Raw genomic sequence first — 26,416 nt, 5'->3', positions numbered from 1 at the left:
CATAAATGAACTTTTTTTTAGAGAACAATGCCATTTTTGGGTCAGGACTGGAGATCTCCTGGATGGAGCTGGATTAAAACAGAAGATGGCTGGAAGAGACGTGAGTCCTGGGCTCAGGACCTGGAGAGAGAGGGCGAGCACGACGTCGGCCCCAGCATGTGAGTTCCCCAGAGTGGAGCCCGGCTTAGCGTCCCGGTCATCGCCATCCCTGCAGTCACTGGAAAGCTGCAGCGTGTGACGTGACTGCAAACTGCCCACACGCGAGGCTGCTGGGAGGGGGCAGCTCTTTAGCTGGAGCCTGAGCCCCGTGGGTCGCCTGGCACCCGCACGCGTGCCACCCAGCACGCACAGAAGCCAGTGCTGTGGCTCCGGCTTTGGAGGAAAGAAAAGGCTTCTGTCGTGAAGTCGGCAAGCGGGGAGGCAGGAGGCAAGGCTCCGCTCTGCCTCCTGATCCAGGGTTCGGAGCAGGTTTTTTGGGGTCGGGGGACAGGTCAGTACGTTATGGCTGAGGAACCCAGGGGAGTTAGGGTACAGTTTGGGCGGTGCCCATCCGAGGTGCATCATAATAGTGGCTTCTGTGAGACAAATGGATTTCTCTCCCTTGGGAGTTCAAGTTGCTGCGGTGCTTTGTTTGGGGACGGAATGATGTTCTGCCTGGTGGCTCTGTCATCCTAAGGGGAGCCTCTGCGCAGTACAGGGTGGGGGAGTGCCCCCCACATCCACACCCCGTGGGAGGAGGGTCCAGCAGCATGTCCGCTCACACTTTGTTGGCTGGAGCACTGGCCTCGAGGGAGGCTGGGGGCTCTAGCCAGGTTACAGGACACACGCAGGGTTGATGGCAATGATGTGGTCACCAGCGGTCTGTCACAGTGGTCTTGGAGCATTGGGAGGCACTGAAGGTCGCAGGCCTTGTCTCTGAAGCATCATGGCTCGTCATGGTTTGAGGGGCAGATTACCGTTTACGCAGTCTCTTTACTGCAGTGAAGAAACTTTTAGAAAAGAAAATGTGTTAAGCTAATCAATTACTGCGTTATGATTTTACTTTTTTATTTCATGAAGAAAAGAAAAATTGGGGAAACTTTTAATTAGTTGTATTTAAATGGGAAAAATGAATGATTTACTTCATCTGGCTTCAGTTGGATGCCTTAACAATTAGCATTGTTTAGTTGATGCTTATTTAATAAGAAGATGTTACAGTGCAGTAATAATTCTAGTTAAGTCTCTGAAAACACAGGAGATAAAACAGAAACATTGCGTGCGTACTCAGCATTGGATCAGGGATACGGCAAATCATTAGTATCAGATAATTATATGATCACGTTAACTTTTATTCGGCATATAGACAGTTTTGTTTATAATCTCCATGTTTTAGTAAAGCATTTTGAAACTATGTTATAATCTCCATGTTTTAGTAAAGCAAGTCTGAAACTACCGTGGTTTAGCATATATCAAAACCTTTGGGACATTATAAAGCATATTTAGCACCTCCTAGTATAACATTCTCAAAAGAACCAGGAGAAATCTCAGCTTTCTCAAAACAAAAAGAACATATTAGACATTAGCCGTGTAATTTCAGATCTGTGATGTGTCACTTTGAAAATTAACCAGTTGCTTTCAGAATTTAACATGATTTTTATTTTGATCTCTTTAATTGTAAACCAAATATTATTTTTTTTTCTGCAGAAGAAAACCAAGTGAAAATATTGAAACAAAATGTACCTTTATTTCAGAATCTTGAATAGTGAAGATGAGGAGATATTCGATAACGAAGAGCATGGATGTGCATCCAAGAAAAGGAAAAAGGACCATGTTAGACATGACACAGACACCCAGTGTAAGGTCGTTTTCATGGCATTTTACTTGTTGGGGGTGTTGGCATGCAAGGCTGCTGTGGCGGTGCTGTCTAACGAGGGCCGACGGTAAGGTATGGAAGCACGGCGCGCGCCGCCGTTGCCCGCTGATTTTGCAGCGGCACCGGCTAGTTAGTAAGACTCGCAAAACAGAACAGAACAGAAGATGGCAAAGCCCCCAGAAGAGCCCACGTGTCTGAGTGACTGTGCAGTCACGAGTGAGGTCATCACTTCATTCCCAAGCAAACCTCAGGTGTCGACATGGAGACATTGTGGTCAGAGGTGGGCGGGTGGGAGCGGGCGCCAGGCCCCCACTCTGCGTGGGGCACAGCCATGAGCCTGTGAGGAAAGTTTTAGCGTCTTCAGTCTGCTAAGGAGGATCGGGTCCTGTGGAGAATAGTCATCGTGATCCTTGAAGCTTTGAGATTTGAGTTACATGAAAAAAATTATTTAAATCCAATACCATATAAAAGCAATGACAGAAGAATAGAACTTGTTATTCAGGTGCATGATAATTTATTAATAATTGCATTTTTATAACAGCTTATGTTTTGCTGTTACTGCGGTCATTTTCTTCTAAGTTGATAAGAGTCGGCATTGTCTTAAGTCATTTTCCACATAAAGATATGTTTCAGCATCTCTTGAACTGATGTTAGGAAACAGCCATTTTGTTTACCTTTAATCAAGTACATGCACCTGCTGTTCATACTGTAAGATAATTTTGTTTGCACACACAACTTTTGTTCCTAAAGATCTTCATTTTTAAATGATTCACCAGATTTTAAAAACAAAGTTAATTTTTATTCTAGGTTTTTATCGTGAAAAATGGATCTATGTCCATAAAGAAAGCACAAAAGAAGTAAGTATTCCATCATAGATGAGAGTATGATTTGTATCATTTCTGTTGAACGTGTAACGGTGCATCAAATAAGTTATTTCTTTTGCAACATCAAATCCGAGGCTCACACACGAGGATCTGCAAAGCAGTGAGTCTCGTGCGTGTGTGTGCACGTGCACATGGTGTGTGGCACGTGCACGTGGTGTGCTCGGAGGCAGATCTGCATCAGCAGATGGACGAGTGCGGACCCTCTACTGACGCTTTCTCTGCATGCCCCCCAGCCGCTACTGCTGAGTGCTGGCAGCTGGCACGCGCCGGGGCCTCCTGTGTGGGGACGGCGACCCTCCTTCAGTGTGTGGAGCAGCTAAGGTGATGCTCGTAATTCCGGGGGACTCTGTAGAGGGCGGCTCCAGCGGTTCCCCTCCTTCCTTTGGCCGGGTTGGCGGAAGCTTGCTCATGAGCCACGAGCGGTCCGCGACTCGGTCCCGCGTGTTTCCTGTTCCCCTGTCTGTCCCAGGGGCTTTCTTCCTGTTGCGCTCTGAGAAACCGCGTTGGCCTCATTTTAGCAACCGGGGGAGATGACGTAGAGAGGAACCGCTTGCTGTTTTACGTTGGCACCGGTTAAGTGTCCCGAAGTGTCGTGTTGGATGTCCTGAACGAGCTCAGCCTCCTCGGCGCTTAAGGACTAGATTCTGAGTCCAAGCTTGTCTGACCGCTTTGGTGACGGTTAGTATTGTGACACACAGAAAACGGCTCTGGTCCTTAGCATACGGTCTGATACTCCCTGAGGTCTGAGCTTACAGAAGTCTCTTAAATATTCCATTTGCTCTTTTGCTACACGGATTACAGAGAAGAGGCCCAACTTGCGCCAGCGTGAGCGGCCGAGGGCACAGCCAGGCTCGGAGGGAGTGGGACTGAGCTGAGAGAGCTGGTGCTGGTCTCACCAGGCGGCTCATGTCTTGTCACCAGATGCACACCAGGTACCTGCTGCCTGGCTGCGGGCCAGTGCTGGTGCCCCGCCCCTCTGAGCTCCCTCCATGAGTGGCTCTGGCCCACGAGGGTGGCTGTGCTCGTGTGGTTCACACGTGCTGTTTGCTGTCCGATTTGATTTCCCAAGAAAAGGGCTGTCGTGGTTGGCGTCGAGCTGGAGGGAGCCTCTGCAGCAGCGTCCAGGGTTCTGTCCACTGAGCAGCACTCCCAGTGGAATAGCAGCTGTGTGTGATCCCAGTTACACCCCTCGTCTGTTGCTTCCCCAGCTCCCTGGAGCAGAGCAGATCTTCGGTAAAAATGTCTGTCAGTGTTTTAGATAAATGCATTTCGTGGCTTCGTGCACACATTAGGACTGTCTTTGAGACTTGGACACACGCCAAATTAGCCCTTAGTATGCACCTTTTACACGAGACTAGGGTGTTTCTGCTGTCCAGACCCCCTCCTCCCTCAGCGCACGTTCCCTGCGATTGCCCCGTGGTTCATCTGTCCCCGCGACTCTGGACGAAAGTCCCAGTGTGTTTTCTTGCTGTTTCAAGTGCAGAAGGGTGCATCTGAAGTGGCTCCTGAGACCTGGTGTCCACCTCTGCACAGACCAGCGGAGGCCGGAGGGCGCGTCAGCAGGGGACAGGTCTACGACAGGGTAGTAGTGTTTTCAGGGCCTAAAATATACGACTCGTGTTTGATTTGTCTTCTTTGACACCTGGACCTGTGGGTCTAATTACCAGCTTGCGTTTGGGGCCTAAGCATCCACAGTTTCCAGCCTGGAACAGCCCTTGTCACACCCCACGGCCTCAGCCCTCTTGCCCAAGCGCTGCTGTCGGAGTGGGCCCCCGCTCCCCACCCGCTCAGGGCCCTGGCCTGGCTCCCGTGTGTGAGGCCGGCTCCAGACCTGCAGGCACACGTGACTCCTGCAGAGGCATCAAGCGTGTCAACGCAGCATTTGTAGAGATGTGTCTTCATGGCAGGCCAAGCACATGACTTGTGTGTTCCTAGTTGCGTAGTCTAAAATACCTCCGCTTACTCTGTGACTCTAGGTTAATTGGCCCTCCCACCCAAAGTGTCCCAACAACAGGAACCAACGAGATATTTATTAAGTGTGTCTTTGTCACGCTGTCAGCCGTGGTATGAAAATGTCAACACATACCATCTCAGTTACACATAACAGTGTACATTTACCGTCGCTCTGATTTTCCAGTCGTCTAAACATGGAACAAATCGTAATCAAAGCAGATGTTTTTTGCCCACATTTAACAGAGCTGAGCAGGGGCTAGCCCGGGTTGACGGTCAGTCCGCGGGACCGCCTCCGCTGAGCCCTCCCTGCCCTCGTCTGCTTGCAGAGGCACGGCTACTGCACGCTGGGGGAGGCCTTCACGCGCCTGGACTTCTCGAGCGCCGTGCAGGACGTGCGCAGGTTCAGCTACGTGGTCAGAGTAAGTGCCAACCCCGAAGCCCATCATGCTCTCCCCAGGTCCCCGAGAGGACCCATCCCTCTGCCATATGGCCTCCCTTAAGAAGACACCCTGCAGGGCGAGTTCTAGGGTTAAAACGTGCCCATTCTATGCCCAGTGACGGCTCTTTCCTCTGTTAGAGGTGTGGTTTTGGGGGGATGTCATTGGCTTTTGATTCCTTTTCTGATGTCGCCCAGCTTCTCATCGGTGTCATCGGCTGCTGGAAGGGATGCTCTGCCCCTCCCTTGCTGTGCGCCTTGTCAGCGTGCGTGGCGGGGCAGCCACGCCTTCCCGCCGCCGCCTCGCTTGCTTCCTGTCCCCCCCTCCCCGCGCCCCACGGCCGCTGTGGCCTGGGACTCGCTCCTCCAGGGGCTCTCTCATGGTGGTCCCTCAGCCCGGAGGTCTGTTTCAGTGTCACTAGCTTTCGGACATGAACCCCTCCCTGTTTCCAGAGATTTCATGGACCCTTTAAACAGGGAATGCATAAAATCAATGAAAAAGGTGGGTGGCTAGAATGTCTGCTCATTTGAAGATTTTGAAACTGTTCTGGTTCCCACTGAGCACCGTATGACAGCAGCAGCCCGCACCATGGTGCACAGTGCAAGGTTGCAGCTGAGCTGCACTCAGGGCGGCCTGCCTGGAGGTGGAGGTGGAGGTGGAGGGCGGGGCTGGGCAGTGCTCTCCGGAGCGCCTGTCTCTCTTGTTTATTTACCAAGGAACTGACCGCCTCACCACGGCATCTCCTGGCTTAGTGTCCTCAGGCCCCTCGGGAGGGTTACGCTGTGAAACCACATACACTCTTCAAATGCAGTCCGCTCCGTGTGAGCTGGCTACGCTGATCCTGGGATGATCTCAGGATGATTCAGGCAAAGGGACGACAGTCGTGTGCCTGCCCCGTCACGGACCAGGATTCAGAGTCGAGTAACAGGCAGAGACGTGCGTCAGGTCACGGAGGGAGCAGGGGTGGGGGCCGGAGTGCCGCTGCCCTCGCAGTGAGAAGGGCTTCTGTCAGGTGTTCTCTCTCTCTCTCTCTATTTTTTTAATTCTACAAACGTTTTCTCACGTGGAAATCCAGTGACTTGTTTCAGTATCACGTGACATTTTAGAATAACGGCCTTTGAGTTCAGCGAAGCTGCTGAAAAGGGCTGAAATTCCTGGTCCTGTTGTAATGAAGCCTTTGTTTGCTGTGCTGAACTTTGTCTAAGGGACCCAGATGCATGGTGAGTTATTGTCACATAACAACTTAGTGGCTCCGCTGACGCCAGGCCCCCCCTAGAACAGGACCTGGGAAGAAGCCGTTTCTTAGTCTTCCTGAAACGAACGGAATAATGAGTGAATGAGCCCTGTTCACAGGCGTTCGTGAGCAGGACCCTCTGACGTCATCAGATTTGTGCCAGCTGTTTTATCAAACCTACAGGCACCTACCTCCTATTTGGAAACAAAAGAAGTTCATTTTTTATTATAAAACAGATTTCATGAAAGAGTTCCTTGGCACAAACACTTGGCCTAACACTTTTAAAGGAAAAAATTTTAGGAAATGCCTGAGTAGTGTTGAGCGAAAGTGTACTACCAAAATATGTTAATGCCCCTAAAAATAAGATCCATCGAGTTGGAAGGACGGAGAGACGACAGTGTGGGACCTGCTGGCAGTCGAAGGAAATGCTCTTTGAGCAGGCTGCTCGGAGGCCGCAGCGTTGGCTGAGCTGTCGCAGCTCTGACGAGTTTAAGAGGAACATCATGAATTGGTGATCGTGGGGGATGGGGGTGTGTGCTGGTGAAGCACACTGGCCGTGAAGGCACACCACCACAGGTGTGTCCTCCAGCTGAATGGCGAGCTGTGGAGTCTGAAATGCCTTCGGGTCTTTTTCTTTGACTTGCAGCAGTTGCTCTGTCAAGAAGGCAGCTCGCGGAGTATGACTGAATGCGGTGATTGAGAATTCTAACAAAACGAAAAATATAAGTTGCGTAACGGTTGAACTTATGTAAAATAAAAGTCTGTCTTTCTGCCGGCACCAGAAGTCCGTGCACGAGACGAGAGTCACGTGGGATGTGGAGGAAAGGGGTGTGCCCACCGGTGCCTGCTCGCGCGGGCGCCCCCGACGGCGACTCGTCAGGGTGGCCTCAGCTCTGTGGCATGACTGACCCCCTGCGACCTTCAGGCAGAGGCACCAGGGTCACAGACCATGGAAGAATCTGACGAAAGCCAGTGGCACCCTACCAGGAAGAGGGTGACAGTTTGCACACAGCTCTGGGCGGACTGGTTCTGCTTTGGCTGCATGAGTCTCTAGTCGAGAACTCTCTGCTATCGTAGAGTTTAGGTCGCATTCCTTTTTCGTTAACTGCAGTAAAATTGGGAAGACTTTGAAATGAGGTCATCAGATTTCGGGTCGTGGGTGCTGTTAGAGGCTGCTCACCGCGCAGTGACACGCGTGGCGGGTGCTGTTAGAAGCTGCTCACCGCGCAGTGACACGCGTGGCGGGTGCTGTTAGAAGCTGCTCACCGCGCAGTGACACACGTGGCGGATGGGGGCAGCCTGAAGTGGGCGGGCCATGTAGATTTTGAAGACCAGCTGTATTCCAAGCCTGGCCCACTTCTTTGAGCCATGTGACTTCTGGGTCATTTTCTTCGTTGCTCTGGGCCTCAGTTTCCTCATCTGTAGCATGGGATAATGGTACCAGCTTCATAGGGGTGTTTTGCAAATTAGGCTAATCACATCACATACTTCAAATAGCGCCTGTGTAGTAATCACTCCACGTTTACTATTAGTTGTCAATCTAAGTGAATCCAGAGCGAGGACTTGGCGGTGGAGTCGCTCTGCCCAGTGGAGCATGGACTGTCCACGTTCCATAGGACTGGCTCTGAAATGGGAGAATCAGCACCTCGTTCTTATCCTGTAACTTTCTGGGTGGTCGTAGGATCATTCACAAACACGTGTGGAGTTTCAGTTTTCTCTTGGATCCTACGTAGCCTACTTCGACCCGCAAGTAGCCACGGTTTTATTTAGCTTTATGTAAGTCTAGCTTACATAAAGCTAAATAATTTATTTAGCTTTATTATCATCAGAGACTTTGGCCTGTAAGATTCTACTTCTTTCAGATGTGTTAACATTTCCATTTGCAGCCATTATCATAATTGATTTTTGTAAATATTCTGTTGACACCTCAGAAAAATTCAGATTCTTATTTGAAGAATTTTTCTGCTTATCTATAAAACAAGATTCAGTGGTTATGTTATTTAATCCTTCCACATCCTTTTTAAAATTTTCAAATTTAAAGATACATAAAACTCTCCTATGGTATCTGTATTTTTAAGTAATTTTTATTACATTTCCAACAGATTTTGCTTTATATATTTAGCTAAATAGAGGTTAATGTTAGGTTATATTTTTTTTGTAAATTGTTTCTTTTGCCCTTAGATCTTAAACACCATTTTAACCTCATTTCACCCTGTCACCCGTTGGCATGGCTGCTCCTGCTGTCTGTGTTGGCACGTGCCTGTGTGGGGGTCTTTCCGGTAGAGCCATCTTCTAGTGCTCTGGGGATCATAGCTGAGACAGCTGCTGACCTGTGCCTTCTGCTAGTGACTTCAGAGCCTTTAGTGAGGGACCTCTTCCATGACGTTAGGGAAATGTAGTTCATCACGCCATACTTACACCCCCCCCCTCCTGTGAAGGGACAGTCATTGAAGCAGCCACCCCAAATTTGGCTTCAGCCACCCTTTTCAGCCTTTGAAATGGCCGAGGACCCTAAACAGATTGGAGTTTTGTGAGTTACATGCATTAATATTTACCATATAGAAGTTGGAAGTTTTAGAAATCGTTTGTTTATAAAGAGTGGCGTGGTTTACACTTTTGCAGACCCTCAGTGCCGCTGCTGTGGGACAGCAGGTCTGCTCCTGAGTTCACGTGTCAGCGCTCCTTGGGGATGTGTCATTGCACACCAATGAGTGTGAGTGATAGCTGGGTATCTAGTGTCACCGGCCTCTTAGGGGCACTACAGAAGTAACTAGGACCCCAAGGGCCCTGCAGGGTCCCTAGGCAGCAGTGGCCACGGGTGAGGCCAGCACTGACAGCAGTGTCCCCGGTGCTGAATTCTGACCTCCCAGCAGGTGACAAAGTGACAGGCCCAGTTTCGCAGTGTGGGCTGTGGGTGCCCGGGATCACATGGGCGAGCCGTGCGTGGACAGCAGGGGCCAGTGGAGCTCCCGAGCGAAGCCCTGCCCCACCCGCACGGTGGGCGTCAGACGCTGGGGACAACCGAGAACTAGCAGCCAACTTTGGTGGCTGTGGGACACCGGGACCTGTGCCTGGGAGGCAGGTTGGGCGGGGACAGACCCATCGGGGACATGGCATCTGGAGGCAGGGAACCAGTGTGAGTGTGAGCAGGCGAGAGGGACGAAGGGCCACTGGATGTGATGGGAGGAAGGGCAGGGAGGGCACAGCAGGGACCGAGGCGGCACAGTTGAGAAAACTGAGAACAGTAACCATAGTTTAGAAGGATTGTCACGAAAACGGTAGCTTTGGAGCAGGTCGCGTGCCCTGGTGGTTGGAGCCATCAAAGGAGAAAGATGCTGGGACAGCACCGCTCCGGGGACAGGATGCAGAGACGCCCTGGGTAAAGCAGGCTTGGCTCTCCACTGGGCAAGTGCGCCAGGACGCTCGTCCCTGTCACACCTCAGGGTCCTCAGGCACAGAAGACAGAGTAGTGCGTGCAGTCTCTTACGCAGGAGAAAAAGTCAGAGCGGCCGCCATCACGCTCGTGTCGGCTGGTCTGCACACTGTGTTGATTACAGAGCAGGGGCCCAGCCCCAAACCACAGACCAGTACCGGTCCGTGGCCCGTTAGGAACCGGGCCGCACAGCAGGAGGGGAGCGGCAGGCAAGCAGGTGAAGCTCCGTCTGTGTGTGCGGCCGCTCCCCAGCGCTGGAGTCACCGCCTCAGCTCCGCCTCAGGTCATCAGGCGTCAGAGTCTCGTAGGAGCACTGGTCCCTGGTGCCACAAAGGCTGGGGACCGCTGTTATAGATCACTGTGCTTTGTGTTTCCATGGGAAACAGATTCATGCTTAGCTTTTTCCCTTTCTTTTAAGCTGTTGCAGCTAATTGCAAAATCCCAGTTAACTTCCCTGAGTGGCGTGGCTCAGAAGAATTACTTCAACATTTTGGATAAAATCGTTCAAAAGGGTAAGAGGATGACTGACGTTTTTAATCTTGTAAATCTTAATGAAATCAGTGTAAGAAGAAGGGATTTTTCTTACATTTTTCTCCAATATTGTCAAATCAGTGACATCCACTGATGTCCAGTGAGACGAGCACACAGGTCGTTCCCTCAACGTCTTAAAGTTCTGTTACTGTCGTTTATTTATTTTTTTTGAAAAGTTACTTTTTCATACAGTGGAGCATATTGTAATAAGAGGTAAGGAAAAAGTTATCTCACCTTTTCATGGTCGGCCATGGTTTTGCTTTAGCTGTGTGACACTCCCATAATCAGCAGGGTTGGGACTTAATTGCTCTGGCGTCAAATAAATCTCTTTTTAATTAATGTTCATATTGATTAATTAGTGGCTAATAATCAGTGGAACTTGAAATTTCATACCGTGAGTTTTTACATATATATGAACTTATGACCATTTAAAATATCCATTCTCTTTATGATAAGTATAAAAGAAAATAGAGATTGGCAGTTTTAAAGTCAAAATTGTGGACTCAACCTAACTGCACTATCAGGAAATATTTTAAAGTTTTTTAAATCTCATATTTGTGATCTCAAAAACGTTGCCAGTTTGTGGTTGCAGTGAAAGTAGATCATTGTTTTTACTGTGGCAAAATATGCATAATATAAAATGAGCTCTTTTCCTCATTTTAAGCACCCAGTTTGGTGGCGTTGAGCACACTCACACCACTGTAGCCGTCTGTACCACCTGCAGGACTTCTCATCATCCCAAGCTGACACACACACACTCAGCCCCTGCCCCAGCCCGGCTCAGCGGATCTGACATCTCTGGGTCCCTCACACGAGGAGGGTCACACAGAGTCTGTCCTTCTGTGACTGGCTTATTTCACTCAGCGCAGTGTCCCCAAGGTCACCTGTGTTGTTGCGTGGGTGGGCTGTCCTGCCGTGCTGCGCTGAGCAGTGCCCCACCGTGTGGCCTGCCTCGCGCGTTGCTCTGTGCGTGGACACCTCCTTTCCAGCAGCGGGTGACCGTCCACAGTTGTACTTTTGTCATCCCAGTTCTCAGCGACCAGCAGAACCCTCGCCTCATCAAGGACCTTCTCCAGGACCTGAGCTCCACGCTTTGCATCCTGACCAGGGGCGTCGGGAAGTTCATGCTGGTCGGGAACATCAACGCCTGGGTTTGCCGGCTGGAGACGGTGCTCGCATGGCAGCAGCAGCTGCAGAGTCTCGAGATGACTCAGGTATGAAGCTTTTGGCCTAAGGCGGTCACGCCGACTTTACATGACAAAGCCCATGAGCGCTCCTGTGTGTGTAAGACTATCTGTAAGACTACCGCAGCTATGGAAAGGTTCTTTGTCTCTCCAGGCTGTTAATTGTTTTAAGATGGATTAAGACCAGAAGACCCTTTGATGGCTTGTAGTTGTCATTGCACAGAGCTGATCCTGTGGGTGACACGGCAGTAAATTAATTTATCTTTAAAGGAAATGAGGTGTTCTAGGCTAAAATAACACTCAGTAAATTACGGCTCAGTTGTATTGCCAGCGATTCCACATCTGTCCAGTTGCTTCTGCAGAGGGGCCCCGTGTGTCCTGCTTGCTGACTTGTGCTACTAAACGTTGTATGTACCTGTATTCACGGTCCTTTTTGTTGCTGTACGTTGCGTGTTGCCTGTACCTGTGCTCATGATGCTTTGGCGACACTGGACATGGGAAAGAACGTGCTTTTTCTTATTCTGGTGACAAGTTTCAACAAGGAAATGCGAAGCCCATCCATCGCCTTAAGTCGCTGTTGCAGGTTGAGCGTCGTCATCTCCCGTGGTCCATAAGAGAAGGAATAAGCAGAAGGTATATATCCTCAGGCCCGAGGCACAAACCATTCCACGAACTGTGCTCCTGCTAGGGCTAAAATTCCCTTTATCACCTTGTCACCTGAGGCTCCACGTGAAAGCTGTTTTCAGATGCTCTGAACACCTCAGCGTCCGGCCATTTATTTGCCGCCTGCTTACGTGTTTGCAGAGGAGCGGTGACTGACAGGGCTTGGAGTGACGACGGGTAGTCTGACACTCAGCATCATCAGACGTGATGCCACAGTGGCCCTACGCTTTCCTGGTCCAGGTCCTTCCTCAGGGAGGGGTCCTCTAAGACTCGGCACGTGTGACTGGGTCCCATCTGTCCCCCGGGTAGCTGGTCTCTGTGCTGGTGCCAGCTCAGCGATGAGTTCCGGGCATGTGGTCTGTGGTGGCCAGCTGTGCGTTCACTGGTTAGCGTCCCCAGAGAAGGGAGTGCTTGGCTGGAGGCCGTAGGCAGGGCCAGTTCCTGGTACTCGGAGAGAATGTGGATCGCTGTCAGCCTCAGACCAGCGGTAAGAGCAAAGGGCCACCAGAGCTGGGCCAGCACGTGTCACATAGGGAGGAGGAGCAGGAACGCGTCAGGTCCGCCTCCCGCCTGGGTAACGGCAACCTGGAGGGCAAGGCCTCGTGCCCGGCCCCCTCCCAAATGTCCCTTTCCGTTCACACTGCTTTGGGAGGGGAGCAGAAGGGTGATGGGACGGAGCGTCCCCTGCTGGCCTGCCAGGGCACTGGCAGCCATACTGAGGAGGTACGGGGGCTGCGGCCTTTTTCCTGGGCACCCCCACCCTGGTGCTTAGAGCTGGCTCTTCCGTGGCACGGCCGTGCTGTTGGGGCTGGAGGTGACTGTCACCAGCTGTCATGTTGCTTGAGTAGGAGAAACAAGGTGCCAAGATGAAAGTAATGTGCGTTAGGGACAGCACAGGAGCGCGTCCCGTCACATCGAGACCTTGGGACAGCCTTTGGAACCTGTGTGGCTTGCGGGTGCTGGGCATCTGCTACTGCACCCTGAATGCCCCTGTTGTGTCACTGCGGTGAGCTGGGCGTCCTGGACCCGTGGCAGGTCATCGTTGAGCTGCAGGACTCACGCAGAGGACTGTCACCCTCCCTGCAGCCCCTTACCCGCAAGGCTCTTGGGGCACGAGACAGCCCAGCCAGGGCAGCAAGTCCTGGTCCACTGTTGGTCACAGTCGTCTTAGGGCCACCCAAGCAGGCAGGAGGCAGGGCAGGGACATCCCGCAGCTCCGAGGACCCTGGCAGAGTCAAGTTCGCTGGCCACAGCCAGTGAGCAGACATGGTCCCAAGAGCCCTAGAGTCTGGAGCCCCGTGTGCGTCCGCGTTAGGGGTGTTCGGGGACACAGAGGCCCTGCGTCTGCTCGTCCCTGCATGGCTGTCCACTGGGGGCTGCTCACACTGCACACGACTGCCATATGTGCTTCTGGGTGAGAGCTGTCACCACCCTGATGTCACCGGGTGAAATAGGAAGTAACGTTTTGAGGCGGTGGACAGAAGTCATGTTTGTTATCAATCTATTTTCTCTATTTAAAAAATTTCTTCTTGGAAAATGGCAGTTTCTCTTTAATTTCTGAGTGGCTTACTAGAAATAGAGTTAAGAGCGACTGTGTGCCATGAGACCACTGGGTTTTAAAAGTACTTTTAACTTGATGTGAATGTTATACTTGGAATGTGTTTTTTGGGCTGCGGGGTGTTTGGGCCCCGTCTTCTGTAACTGTCCTACATCTCACCTGTGAGTCACCAGTGTCCTAGTCAGAATCTCCACAGGGAACAGTGCCTGGGGACAACCTCCAGTCCAGTCAGAAGTCCCTGGGTTGTAAGGCATGGCGGGATGGGGCAAACGAGAACCGGAATTAGGTAAAAGTTTTTCAATATTTGCGGGGTTCTCGGTAGTGTTTGTGCATAGTCGATTCCTTGTTTTCGTGATTTACTCTCATAAAAAGGGTAGTTTTCTCTCTCTCTCAGACAAGGGCTGGTGCTTCTCTGAACCCTGGAGGCCAGGCGGGCGGGGTGCTCGTGGACGGGGTCGTGAGTGCCCATGGCCTCCCCAGGGCCAGGGGCCTGGTGCCCAGCCCGCATTCAAAGCCTCTCCGCTGAGTCACGCCTGCTGCGCCCGTCACCACCAGCACAGACCTCGTGCTCTCATAAAACGTGAACTTTGCTTTGGGAGCTGCGCCTGGAGGTCCGGCTGTGCTGCCGTGTCCGTGTCTCCTGCATCTTCTCAGTGACCCTGTGCGTTCTCATTCAGGAAGCACTTCCTAGACACCCGCCGTGTGCCAGGCACACTGCTCGCTAGATGCAGCTTTAGTCCAGAGCCTCTGGGTGCCCAGTGGAGGTGCTGGCCGGCCACGGGCCCACGGGTGTGGCACAGGTGCGCACCGAGCATTGCCTCACCGAGGACGTGACGGTGCAGGGCCTTTCAAGAGGAGAAGTAGTTCCCCGATGGGTGCGGGTCATTGCTCAAAACCCAGCTCTCTGGGGACAAGGCCGGTTTGTAGCATCTGTCAGTTTCCCACGTGGCCGACTTCAAGCCAAGCAAAAGGTAGCTGGTTTATGAAATTCCGGAAAGTTGCAGAATTGGCTCCCATGAGCTGGTACCGGCTGGCACCAACATGTCACTGCCTAACCAGGCGACATAAGAGCCTTGCGGGTAAGGAGCCCGTGTGGCCAGAGGTGTGGGAACCTGCATTTAGAGGCCAGCGTGAGTGTGCCGGATGCCGAGTGCTCAGGAGAAGGGGGTGATGAGGCACCGACGCAGCCCAGCACCAGCCAACGGCGACACGGCCAGTGGGCATGCAGAAGCCCCGCGGTTTCCCATGTGGGTCGCTGAGAGGGGCCCCTCGGGCACCAGCGAGGGGGCAGCTGGGGGAGGCCGAACACACATTTCACACCACACGGGCATGCCCTTCCCGGGGAGGCTGGGGACCAGAGGCTGGCTGAGCTGGGACACGGGTGGGGGGGGCGGTTCCTCCCAAGACGTGCTCCCGAGACGTTGAGCAGCCCTCGTGGGTGGCTGAAGACATGCTTCTGTTCGCACAGGTGCACCAGCTGAGGCTGTCCCCAGGCAGGGTCGTGGGGGGCTGTTTCTTGTCGCCTTGACCTCGGCCAGCGGGTCAGCAGGGCGTGCTAAGCTGAGGGGGCAGTGTGGCTGCTGACTCCCCGGAGTTCGGGGCCGCTTTAGTGGAAGACGGCTCAGATGAGAAATGCCAGCAGTTCCGCTGGGCCTTTCGTCTGTGGTCCTGACAGGCTATATATCTGGACCCTTCAGGAGACCAGACACCCAGCCGCCAAGCAGCGTCTGACCCATCCTGTGCCGGGACGTCCCCCACTCCTGCCACCGAGCCTCATGACTGCAGCAGCCTGTCCGGGATGGATGTTCCTGAGTGGGAGGGGTGGTGCCCGCTCAGGACAGGCCTGAGTTCTCGGATGGCACAGAGACCGCTGCTCGCGGACAACTTCACGTGTCATCTCCCACGCAGACCTTGGCCGCAGGCTGGTGGGAAGGACGGGCGCCGGCCAGCTCTGTGACCTGAGCGCGTGGTCAGTGGCGAGCGGTTGCTCACCTGTCTGTGCGTCACAGCTCGCACGGTGCCACGTTAGGACCGATGGTGCCCAAGCATGGCTCCCGCCCACCGTGGAGCAGAGACGCATGTGTGGGGCGCAGCAGGGAAGGGACGCATGACACACTGCAACCAGGTCCAGAACTATCGGCTGGAGTCAAGGCCCATGGTGCCAGCAGCCCCACATGCTTAGACGTAGAAACGTAACCCCACGTCTCCATGGGTGTACAGGAAGACTCTGCGGTGGTCCACAGCTAGAACAGTGATGGAGGCAGGAGGAAGGACAGTGGGGCACAGCGTGCCCGGCCCGCAGTGCCCGTGTCCACCACCCTGCAGACATCAGGTCATTTATGGGACCAGACTCATGGAATTAATTGGTCTGTAACTGTCCGCTGCGTCCAGGAGCAGCAGGGTCGTAGAAGGGAACAGCAGAAAGAAGCCAGCTGTCCTTAAGGCACAGTGCAGGGACTAGCTGGGGACGGTCCCCCCACAGCAGGAGGAGGCTGCTGGGGAGAATGCGGGCTATGCCGGGAGCCCAGGCAGCCTGTTCCCGCACAGCACAGGCCCCCGGTGTGGCCCCCGATACACACACAGATGGTTTTCAGCAGGCTTGTGTGTGGGGGGTGACACGCTGTTGACTCACAGGCTTATGTGAGGGAGGGTGTCGCTCATGAATCTGAAACCACAGAGATTTAAAGCTGGGAGGGACCATAGAGACATTAGTCCTCCCCAGGCCTGGAGCACGGGGTAGCACCCTCAGGGCTCGCCGTTGTCCAGGTGCCTTTGTAAGTGTCTGTCACCATCTAGTAAATAAATCTTGCATGAGCTGGGTCTGGAGGAGCTGTCAGCACTGATAGGCCAGGTCTGCTTTTGGCGCACGCCCTCTCCGGCCGGTCACTGTGCGGCCAGCCCTGCCTGTGGCTGCTAAGAGCAAGGTGTGGGGTCATGGGCATAGGCGTTTGTGCCCTGCAAGACAGGGCTCAGTGACCTCGGCAGGCGTCTTGTGCGCTGCCGTCGTCTGGGGTCTGCGCATGGCCGCTAGCCCGCAGCCGAAGGCACCTGCTATGTCCCCTCCAGCAGGTGAACCACGGCCTCACGCTCAGCGACCTCCCTCTGCACATGCTGAACAACATCCTGTACCGATTCTCAGACGGGTGGGACATCATCACTTTAGGCCAGGTGACCCCGACGCTCTACACGCTCAGCGAGGACAGGCAGCTTTGGAAGAAGCTGTGCCAGTACCACTTCGCTGAAAAGCAGGTGAGTGGCTGGGCCCGCTCCCACTCGGGCTCGCTGTGGTTCAGGTGTGTTTTTAAAGGGTTGGAAATGGTTGGGATTTATCAAAATCATTCATGGTTTTCCTTCCATGTTAAAAAAGAACTGTGATTCTAAAAACAGCCTTAAATAAGCAGAACGGGAGCCGAGCTCTTACGTGCATCTGTCGGGAGTGGTCATGTTGGTCCCTGGGCCGTAGGCTTCCCCGACTGACCACTCACGTTCCACTTCTGCATCCTAGCACGCCACGTGTCACCTCGTGTCCGTTGCACTCACGTCAGCTTGAGCATCGGTTTGTTGTCAGGGGAAGCGCACCATTCTCCACGTCCCCTCCTGGGTCCCTGCGCCTTCAGCAGCCTGGTCCTGCTGAGGAGGGGAGGCATGTCAGGAGATACGGGTCTGGATGAGATGGGGACAGACATGACGTGCCGTAGACCGTGTGTGCTGTCGACGCTGTCCGCTAGGAGGACCGGAGGTGGGCGACTTCCCTGAGAAGCGGAGGAGACCTGGGCGGTAGGCAGCTGTGGGCAGTCTCTGCATGTGAGGGCCCAAAGCAGACGGCAGTGTTGTGCTTGAGGAGATGGGGACGACACGGTGTTGCGGCCCGAGGCCTAGGTGGCCGCGCCACACCCTCGTCGTCACCCAGTGGGTGAGGGAAGCCACTGATGCGGTTTTTAGAAGGTCGTTTGTGGACTCTGAGGGGCCCGTGGAGCTGCCCCCAGACAGAAGGTGGTGGTGGACTCAGCTGACCTCCGTGGACTTGATGCTGATGGGCCAGAGGGCAGGTGAGCTGGGCCCGGCGGTTTCTGCAGGCACCAGGGGACATGGGTCAGCCCGCAGTGGTCTCGGGCTGGACAGGCCCGTCCGAAGGTAAGGGCTCAGAGGACGTGAGGCTGCGCAGCCACCTGGGAGGCATAGCATGCCCTGCAGAGGGCACAGGCCCCCAGAGCCCTGAGGTGCCGAGGCTGCCAGAGGTCGGACGGGGTCTGCAGCGCTGACGAGTGGCCCCGGGGAAGACTGTGCTAGGCGGACTTGTAGGGTTAGAGAGTCGGTGTTGGCTTGAATGGGGAAGGAAGTAGATGGAATGCAAATCCCCCTCAGGGTCTGGGGCCGCTGCGTGCATAGAGGGTTTGCACCAGGGAGGGGCGCTGGTGCGTCTGGGGAACGGGCAGGTGGTGCCACGCGGGTTGCTAGGTGCGCCTGGCTGGCCGCCGGCTCTGTGTGTGTGCCAGGACCCAGCCACGTGCTGGGTGCCTGGGAGGGTGCCGGATGGGTCGTTCGTGCGGCCCCTGCATTTCCCTAAAGCCGCCCCTTGACAGAGGGTGTGTGTCCTGCACCAGATGCTTGTGGTCATCAGTGAGCACCTGCAGGTGCGTCTTGTCTGCTTAGGTTTTCCTGACTAAGCGTAAAGATGCAGCATCCAAAACAAACAGTCTGTTCTCGGGGTCTCAGTAACTAATGCTGAGACACTGGAGAGGGACCAGCATACTGGAAGCAGCTTTATGGGTGGCACGGGTGACATGTGAGGGACGGCTGATTCGGTTAATCTGAGACAGTGCCGACGTGAGCATCTGATGTGGACGTCAGGTTTGAGGTGAGGAAAATCGGGGCCATCCAGGAGGAAGCAGTGGGTCTTTCTCCCCATGACCGCTGGCATGGCGCGGAGTTGGACGTGAAGCCACAAGGTTTTACTCTCCAGGGGCCCTTTCTTACCAACGCCTGGAGGACACAGAAACTAACATAATCGGGCCTGTAACTATTTTTCTTTTTTGAGCTTTTCTCCTGGCAAATTCTATTAGAAACAAGAATTTTCTCATTGACTCAGAATGCCTTTCTCAAAGTCCTCAGAAGCTGTGACTGAAGTCTGTGTCCACTACCCAAGCGATCGTTTTCAAATATAAAGCGAGGCTTGTGTGTCTGTACCAGGCTTTATGAGGGACCGACACAGACACATGTCATGTCAGTGTGCTTCACAGACAGTGTGTTTTTCACTAATTGAAGGCAAGACCCTTTACCAACAGAAAGATTCCGGCTTGCTGTATTCGATGCTTGCCTCGTGGTCTGGGAGTGAGCATGCAGCGTCTCCGACTCCACCTGCTCGGTGTTTAAAAGGCAGAAGGCCCTGCCCTCCCCTCCTCAGCCCTCCCCTCCTCAGCCCTCTCCTCCCCGCATGGCCTCTGCCAGGTCACTAGTGCGGGCTTGTCGTTCAGGCTGTTAGGCACACACAGACTTGATCTGCTGTGCACGCTCATTTTTCACACCTTCGTTAGGACGTCATTCACACTGTAGCCTGTATTCCAGTCAACTTTGGGACGTTTTCATCACTTCAGGTGGAAGCCCCATGCCCTTTGGCTTGAGCCCAGCGCCAAGCAGGCCCCATCCCCATCCCTTCAGATGTGCCTGTCCTAAGTGGAGTCAGGATGCTTGGGCCTCATGCGATGGGCTGTTCCCGTGGCGTGGTGTCCGTCGCAGATGTCAGCCTGCGATCCTCACAGCTCACTGCTACTCCACTCTGTGGACAGACCTCATCTGTCCTGTTCGTCATGGGCATTGGGTCGCTTGCACCTGTGGCTGTCACGAGTCACACCGCTGTGACGTTGCGTTTGCCTTCACTCTTGTTCTGGGTGGCGATTCTGGGTCAGACAGTAACTGCATGTTCAGATTCTCATGGGTCCCTTAGGCTGTCTCCACAGTGGCTACACCACCTCACGTCCTCCCGCTTCGCTAGTTCATCTACACTTGGTGTCACCTGGCGCAGCCCCCTCATGGGTGTGAGGTGGTGTCTCATCCGCTTCCCTGGTGACTGAGAGGTTGGCACCTTTGGGGACGTGTCTTTTCAAGTGCTCGCCCATTTTTCGGGTGGGCTCTCGTCACTGCTGACGTGCGAGTGTTCTTTGTTCCACATACCGGTCCCGTTTTGGGGGTGTGACGTGGGCACTTGGGTTCGTTTTCGGTTACGGTCGACACACTGTGTTGTACTCACGTGTGGTTACAGCTCGGCGATGAGACTTAGGTTGGCTTAATCACGCACCACGGACGTCGCTCCGGATCGGACTGCCTGGACCCGTCTCACGCCACCTGGTGGCCGTGGGCCGGACGTATCAGTCTGATTTAATCCAACTCCAATTTCAAATAATTTCACGTTTCTTGCACTGTGTTAAATCGTTTTGCACCTAACGTTCTTCAGCGAAATTTCTGAGCAGTTTGCCGGTGTCCAGTTTTGCAGACATTTGGTCCTTTCCGAGAGCGGCCACGTGGACTGGAAGCTGATGTACTTCGTGCTCCGGAAGCACTACCCCGCCAGGGAGCAGTACGGCGACACGCTGCACTTCTGCCGGCATTGCAGCATCCTCTTCTGGAAGGTAAGCGCCCCACACGCGCTCTTCGGCTTGCAGGGGGCAATTTGGTGGAACAGATTATTCGTCGGTGTTTTAAATGCAGTGGTCAGGGAAATGGGGAATCCTGTCTGTGGTGAGGAAGGCGGTGAGCTGCATGTCACCGGGACAGGGGACAGGTCCACGGAGGCAAAGCCTGCTGAGGTTTGCGTCAGGTGTTGAGGGCGAAATGCTTGGCCGCCTCCTCTCCCTGGACGGCTCTCTTCTCCCTGTCAAGCTTGTGGGGCCACATCCCCGAGGGGAGGTTGGCGTCCTTGGGTCCCAGTCCTGGGCTGGTGGCTTCTCCTGGCAGTGGCTCTGGGCTTTCTGCCTGCCCTCGACCTGAGGAAAAGGAAGAAGTCTACTTACCTTTCCCCAAGCTGGGCCTTCCTCCCACAGACCGTCCCCAGCTATTGATGGAACTGATCCCAGGGACAGCCCTCCCCCCACAGTGTCCCCAGGTGGCTCCCCTCCTCAGAGCTCCTGATACCTGTCCCAGACTTTAAAGTGATTGGGCCAAACCTTGAGTGGGCCCCCCATGCTGATCCACAAGTCTGAGCCTTCAGCGAGCACCTGGACTGGGACCCTTTGTGCCTGGCAATTTCAGCATCAGAGGGGAGTGGGCGTCCTCTGCCCGAGGCTCCCCTGTCGTTAGTCTGACTGCGCCATGCAGCCTTTCCCTGACGAAGACGGGTTCCACGGTCGTGGGTAAGCTTCTGCGTGCCTCCTTTGCAGTGACAGGCTATGTTCCTGCCACGTCATGTTAGTCATCTGGCACGCCTTTCCGTGCACTGTCTTGAGTTTGAATACATCCGGTGTGCGATTTCATTGGAGGAAAAGAGGTGACACTCGTCAGCTGGTCGTGAGTGTGACTGTGCGTCCCTTGACTCACCAAGGCCCTCACATCCTGGAGGGCCCCTCATGGTCCCTCACCTCGTACCTGAACACCACGCTTGTTTGTTCACGGTCACGTGCTGCTCAGGGACGGGGCGAGGGGGCACACTCTGAGAATGTGTCACTGGTGATTTCGTCGTGCGAACGTCACACAGGCACTCACACACCTGGCTACCAGCCTGTACAGCTTGTGACTGTACAAACCAACGCGAGATTACGTCAGGCCAAATGGTGCATCCGAGACGCACAGCAGCCTTGAGACGCGCTGCACGGCTGCCGCGCCTCAGCGACCTCTGCGAGCGGAGCAGCCGGAGGACGATCAAGCACAGGAAGTAGGTACGCGCCCCGGTAACGCGTCTGCTCTCGGGTGTCACGGCGTGTGACCGTGTGCCGCGAGGCAGGGCTACACGTGAGTGACGAGTGGCGCTGCCACATCCCGACGGCGGGTCACTAGGCGACGGGGCCTTCGGCTGCAGTGTAACCGTGGGGCTCTGCAGCACGGGGCTTGTCGGCATCCGAATCATATGCTCCGTGTTACCTGCAACTGGCCGGATGGACACACGGGACCTAGATTGTTAGAGACGAGCACGTTCACTTTTTTTTATTTCGAATTACGTTTACGATCACGTGGCTGTTAAAATAATCATAGTCTGTGACTGAGCCGTGGGGGTGCAGAAATTGAGTGTCTAGCGTTGTTCACTGTGTCGGAGGTAGGCACCTTGTGGAAAATGCGGGATCTGGTCACTTCCCGTTCGTTGAGAAAGGCGAAGTGCATTACGTGTTTGTAGTGGCACCGTCATTCCCGAGAGCAGGGAGCATCGTGTCCGAGTTCGTTGCCCTGGGTGCTAGGCCCGCGCCACGAGGCACGGGAAGTGTCACTGGGGATTATAGAGACACAGGAGAGAGCCTTATTGTCCAGTGACAGGGCACAGGAAACGCAGCAGGGCAGGTATGTTGTCTGCAAAGACACACAGGCAGATGTTGGTGGGCAGAGAAGAGGTGCCTGTGGGGGCCTTGGGGGTCCCGCCTCATGGGACCAGATTGACCCCTCAGCAGTTCCTTGCATCTCAGAGAATCACCAGCAGGGACTGGAAATGCATGAGGCTGTATCTTCAATGACAGGTGACATACCTTCAGTTTCTACCTTAAATTGATGCTTCTCCCAAGAGCTTTCTGCTTTTCTCTTGAGCAGACTTTTATTCTAAAGAAAAGTGAGAAGCAGCGACATGTTTCTGGGGAAAACACCGTTCACGGGATTAAAGTCTCCCAGCCTTGTACACGGTGAGAGACTTCTGAAGAACGAGGCCGGGGAGCGTGTGGCTCCCTCTTAGTGACTGACATGAGACACTGTTCCTTGGTGCCTGAAGTTGGAAGTTCCAATTCTTAAAAATGGAGAGGCTGTTGTAGCTTTCCAAAATAATTTGCCTGCAGATTCTTTTAGTGAGCCTTCCTGTCTCACTGAACCTCGTTGTGACAATTAGGAACATCTCCTCACGGGCGCCTGCCCACCCTTTTGTGTGCTCAGTGGTGCCCGTGAAGCTGTGGAGGCCACACCTTGCCGTCACGACTGCCTCGGAGGACTGGCCTCCGTGTGTCACAGTTCAGCCCTCGCTGCCGACGTCACGCCAGGAGAGGCGGTTACGGCAGCTTTTACATTTCTGAACCTGTATGTGAAAATGTCGAAAAAGATCAATGTCTGGAATTTCTGGTGGCCCTGCTTCCAGGCTGGCTGTCGAGGAAGCCTGTCTCCCCGACTTGCTGCCCGTGTCCCGGCCACATCTGCAGCCAGCTGCACAGGGGCGGGCAGTGTGGGGGCAGCGAGGGCCGGCCGGGCGCACTCGTCTCGCAGCGGCGTTTGGTGCCGGGCGCGGCCGCGCGGAGTGTCAGGGCTGCGCTCGCTGGGCCCGGCTCGCAGTTGGCGTGTTTACCTGTTTTCTTCAGCATCCCCCAGAGCGTTGTGTTGACTGGGAAAGCCTTGGACGTGGCGGTGGGGCTCACTGCTGGTCCGTGTGTCCACGCAGGCCCAGACCCGCCGGTCGCCCAGCATCTGGTTACGTGTCGTCGCTTCGCATCAGACGTGCCTGCGTGGTCCACCTGCTCTGGCCAAAGCTCCCTGGGCGAGGTCTGTTTTCCACCTGCCCGTGAGCGCCAGCGGGGGGCGTAAAGGCGGTGCCTTCAGCTGTGCTGACCTGTGCGATCAAAGTTAGTGACCCTAGGAGGGTCTACCAAGGTGACCCCTGGCCCGGGGCCACTGAGGAGCTATAGAGGGAGAAGGCACGGTCACCAGCCGGCCCCACGAAGCTGTTTTATTCCTCACTCTGCACCCGAATGTCTCTACTTCTCAACTTTATGAAACTTCAGTTACAACTGGAACGAGTGAGGGTGGTCAGAGGTCTGGACCAGGAGCCAAGACCCTGTGTCCTTTTTTGTTTCACTGTGTCCACGGCTAGAATGCCCACAGGTGCCCAGCTCCACACTGCGGGTCACGGGGTCAGGACCAGGGCGGCGGCTGGAACCTCCAGTTGGGAAACCTGGTCTGGGTCGTGCGGGTGCTGTGCCCACGACTGCCACCCCAGCGCCCCGGGAGGCTGTGTGGGCTGGCTGGTGCACGCTCACCTTCCAAGGGGCCGCGGGGCCAGCGAGCGGGGTCGCACATGGGGACGGCAGCAGGCGGTGCTGGCCTCGCTGACAGCTGCGCCCAGCACAGCGCGGGGGCGGGGGACGTCTGGAAAGTCCCTCGTCCATTTTTTCAGCGTGGACGCGACGTGGCGACGTCAGCACTGCCTGACAACTCTGTGGACCGTGCGAGGGCTGTCCGGCGCCACGGTCGAGGGCCCGGGGAGGGCGTGGGGATCGTCTGTCTGAAGACCGGCTTCGAGCGCGTGGGTCTTTGGGGCGTTTGACGGGGTCTCGTGTTGACTTCAGTAGGTTTCGTTGTCTGTGTTCAGTTGCCGGTGCTGTTAGTTGTTTTCGTAAACGACGTGCAGCGAACTGAATCACCTGCGTGCAGCCTGGCTCTTTCTAATCTTTCTCCTTTTTTCCCTCCCCTGCTGCATCCCCTCCTGATCTGTCTTCGCCTCCGAGGACTGCCGCCTTGCTTTGTGTTCAAGGTACCTTGTGCTTCCCCACACCTGCCCTGCTGGGGTCTGGGGACCAAATCCAGGTGCCGTGTGGGCCCTGCAGCCCCCGCCTAGGAGACCAGCGACACATAGCTGGCAGCGGCCCGAGAGCACGGCTCACAGGTGTGGCCGGCAGCCAAGCTGCGACTCTCTCGCTTTGGCCACCACCAAAGAGTTTTCATGACACACCTTAAGTGCAGCATTGAGCGGCAGAGGCTTGGCCTTACGGGGAGGCTCTGGACACGTCCATACAACTGTCCTCAGGTGGGGGCACCTCACGGTACCTGGAGCGTCGGGTCGCTGGCCACGGCCATGCCAGGAGGGTGTGCCGACTTGTGGCCGCTCACCTGTTGGCCTTTGTTCTCTGGGCTCCTCATTCTCTTAGGTTTGTCGTCTTCTTACACAAAACCTGTATGTTTTTTAATCATTTTTCTGCCGGGTCCAGGCCTGGGTCTTTAGCTACGTGCTGTAGGAGTGCCGGGCAGGGGTCCCAAGGGCACGGTGTCACAGTATCCCAGTGAAAGGGTGTGGTGAGGACTAGGGAGGTAGAACCCCAGGGTCCCCTTGCCCCGCCCTGGGCCAGGCACAGCCCACGGGGACTGGCCCTGCGCCCACCCACTTGCGGCTTGAGCAGAAATCCCGACCGGAAGTTTCTGCTGAGAACTGCCACTCTGCCTCCGCTTCCAGAACCAGTTACCGTCCACACGCCTTTGAGATGGGGTCCGGGGACCGGTTAGAGCAGGAGCTGGTGGCTGATGTGTGTGACGCCTCTCCATTCCTCCCTCAGGACTCCGGACACCCCTGCACGGCCGCAGACCCCGACAGCTGCTTCATGCCCGTGTCTCCGCAGCACTTCATCGACCTTTTCAAGTTCTAAAGGCGCCTCGCCCTGCTGTGTCGCTGTGGGAGGCGGCCTGTGCGTGTGCAGGAGCTGGTTAAGCGGCCCTGGTGACAGGGCCTCCTGTGCCAGCACAGCTGCTCCTCGGCACCCGCAGGGTACAGATGCTTTACTGTGTGTTTTCATCTTTGGAAGGGGGTCAGGGGACCCAAGTGAAATCATTTCCTTTCTTTAAAAAATTCTTCTAAGCATATTAAAGTTTGCAACTTTGCATAATAATATGGTTCAAAAAAGATTCTGGATTTTCAGCACCATATTCTGTGCTGAACTGACACTAGCGGCCAATAATATGCTTCTTAATTGTCAAATCATAGTTTCCCGATTTTGCGGTGGTTGGGGGCGGGGGACAGAGCAACTGAGCCTCGTACATGCACTGTGCGTGCAGAGCGTTTTTCCTAAGATGCACTTTCATGGTGTTGGCTGTGTCTAAGTGACCGCAGGGTGAGTGGCCGTGCTCCTGGGCGTCACGGACAGACGCTGACTGTTGGCAGCGGCACCGTGAAGGGCATAGTGCTGAGCGTGACGCGTCGGGCAGCCCAGTGCCCCCGACCCCTGTACTGGACGCGCTTTTATAGACAAGTAATAAATCACGTTACTGATTCAACTTTGTTGGTTTTGTAACTTACTGAAAAAAGTTGATGTTACTCGTTTAAAGCTTTAAAAGACTCTTATTTTTTTAAATAACGCGTTTATTTTATAAAGTTTTGACCATAAAATTTCCACAAAATGATATGTATAAAACAAAATAAAACTACCCATAATCCTGTGCTTGCGAGGAAGGGGGCAGCTGCTTGCGAGGACACGTGTGGTCGCGTCGTTGCATCGTGGAGTCCATGGCAGGGGATCCGAGCAAACTTGTTTCCACTCCCTTCGGCCTCTTCTCAGCACACTGAAATTTGCAGTTTCGCATGTTTGTAAATAAAGATTCTGGGTTTTCAGCACCACACTCCATGCTGGTCTGAGCCTCATGGCCGAGAATATGCTTAACTGTCAAACGAGTTTCCTTCTGCGTGCGAAGTAGGGACCCCGTGGCCCTGCGTCCTGAGAGAAGCCTGCCCTAAAACCGTCGGCTTCCGGTGTGCGGTTTTCCTCTCGTAATCAGCCTTTTTTTTCAAACGCATTTGTGAAAACATGGCAT

At 54.4% G+C, this 26,416-nt stretch overlaps 1 protein-coding gene across 13 annotated transcripts; it reads left to right on the top strand.

Annotated features, from left to right (window-relative positions):
- Nucleotides 1-25,941, top strand: FBXO25 (F-box protein 25). Of its 13 annotated transcripts, none has more exons than XM_039877316.1 (11): nt 3,258-3,414; nt 3,538-3,969; nt 5,016-5,108; nt 5,843-6,062; nt 6,233-6,346; nt 10,212-10,305; nt 11,354-11,538; nt 16,796-16,978; nt 20,212-20,355; nt 24,346-24,371; nt 25,168-25,886. In XM_039877316.1, the coding sequence occupies exons 5-11, from the start codon at nt 6,344-6,346 to the stop codon at nt 25,451-25,453; spliced, it is 921 nt and encodes a 306-aa protein (XP_039733250.1). In that variant the 5' UTR covers nt 3,258-3,414; nt 3,538-3,969; nt 5,016-5,108; nt 5,843-6,062; nt 6,233-6,343; the 3' UTR covers nt 25,454-25,886. The 13 variants fall into 13 exon arrangements, 12 of the variants coding, with proteins under 12 accessions (XP_039733252.1, XP_039733241.1, XP_039733240.1 ...); XM_039877314.1 differs by having other exon boundaries at nt 3,259-3,668; nt 3,806-3,969; XR_005655979.1 differs by lacking the exons at nt 3,258-3,414; nt 3,538-3,969; nt 5,843-6,062; nt 6,233-6,346; nt 24,346-24,371 and adding exons at nt 1-158; nt 1,731-1,834; nt 2,660-2,709; nt 21,417-21,597 and having other exon boundaries at nt 25,168-25,306.
- The last annotated feature ends 475 nt before the right edge of the window (nt 25,942-26,416 follow it).

Source organism: Pteropus medius, unplaced genomic scaffold (genome assembly GCF_902729225.1).
Source record: "Pteropus medius unplaced genomic scaffold, Ma_sr-lr_union100, whole genome shotgun sequence".
In the NCBI taxonomy this organism is placed as follows: Eukaryota; Metazoa; Chordata; class Mammalia; order Chiroptera; family Pteropodidae; genus Pteropus; species Pteropus medius.
This window is presented reverse-complemented; position numbering and strand designations above follow the sequence as displayed.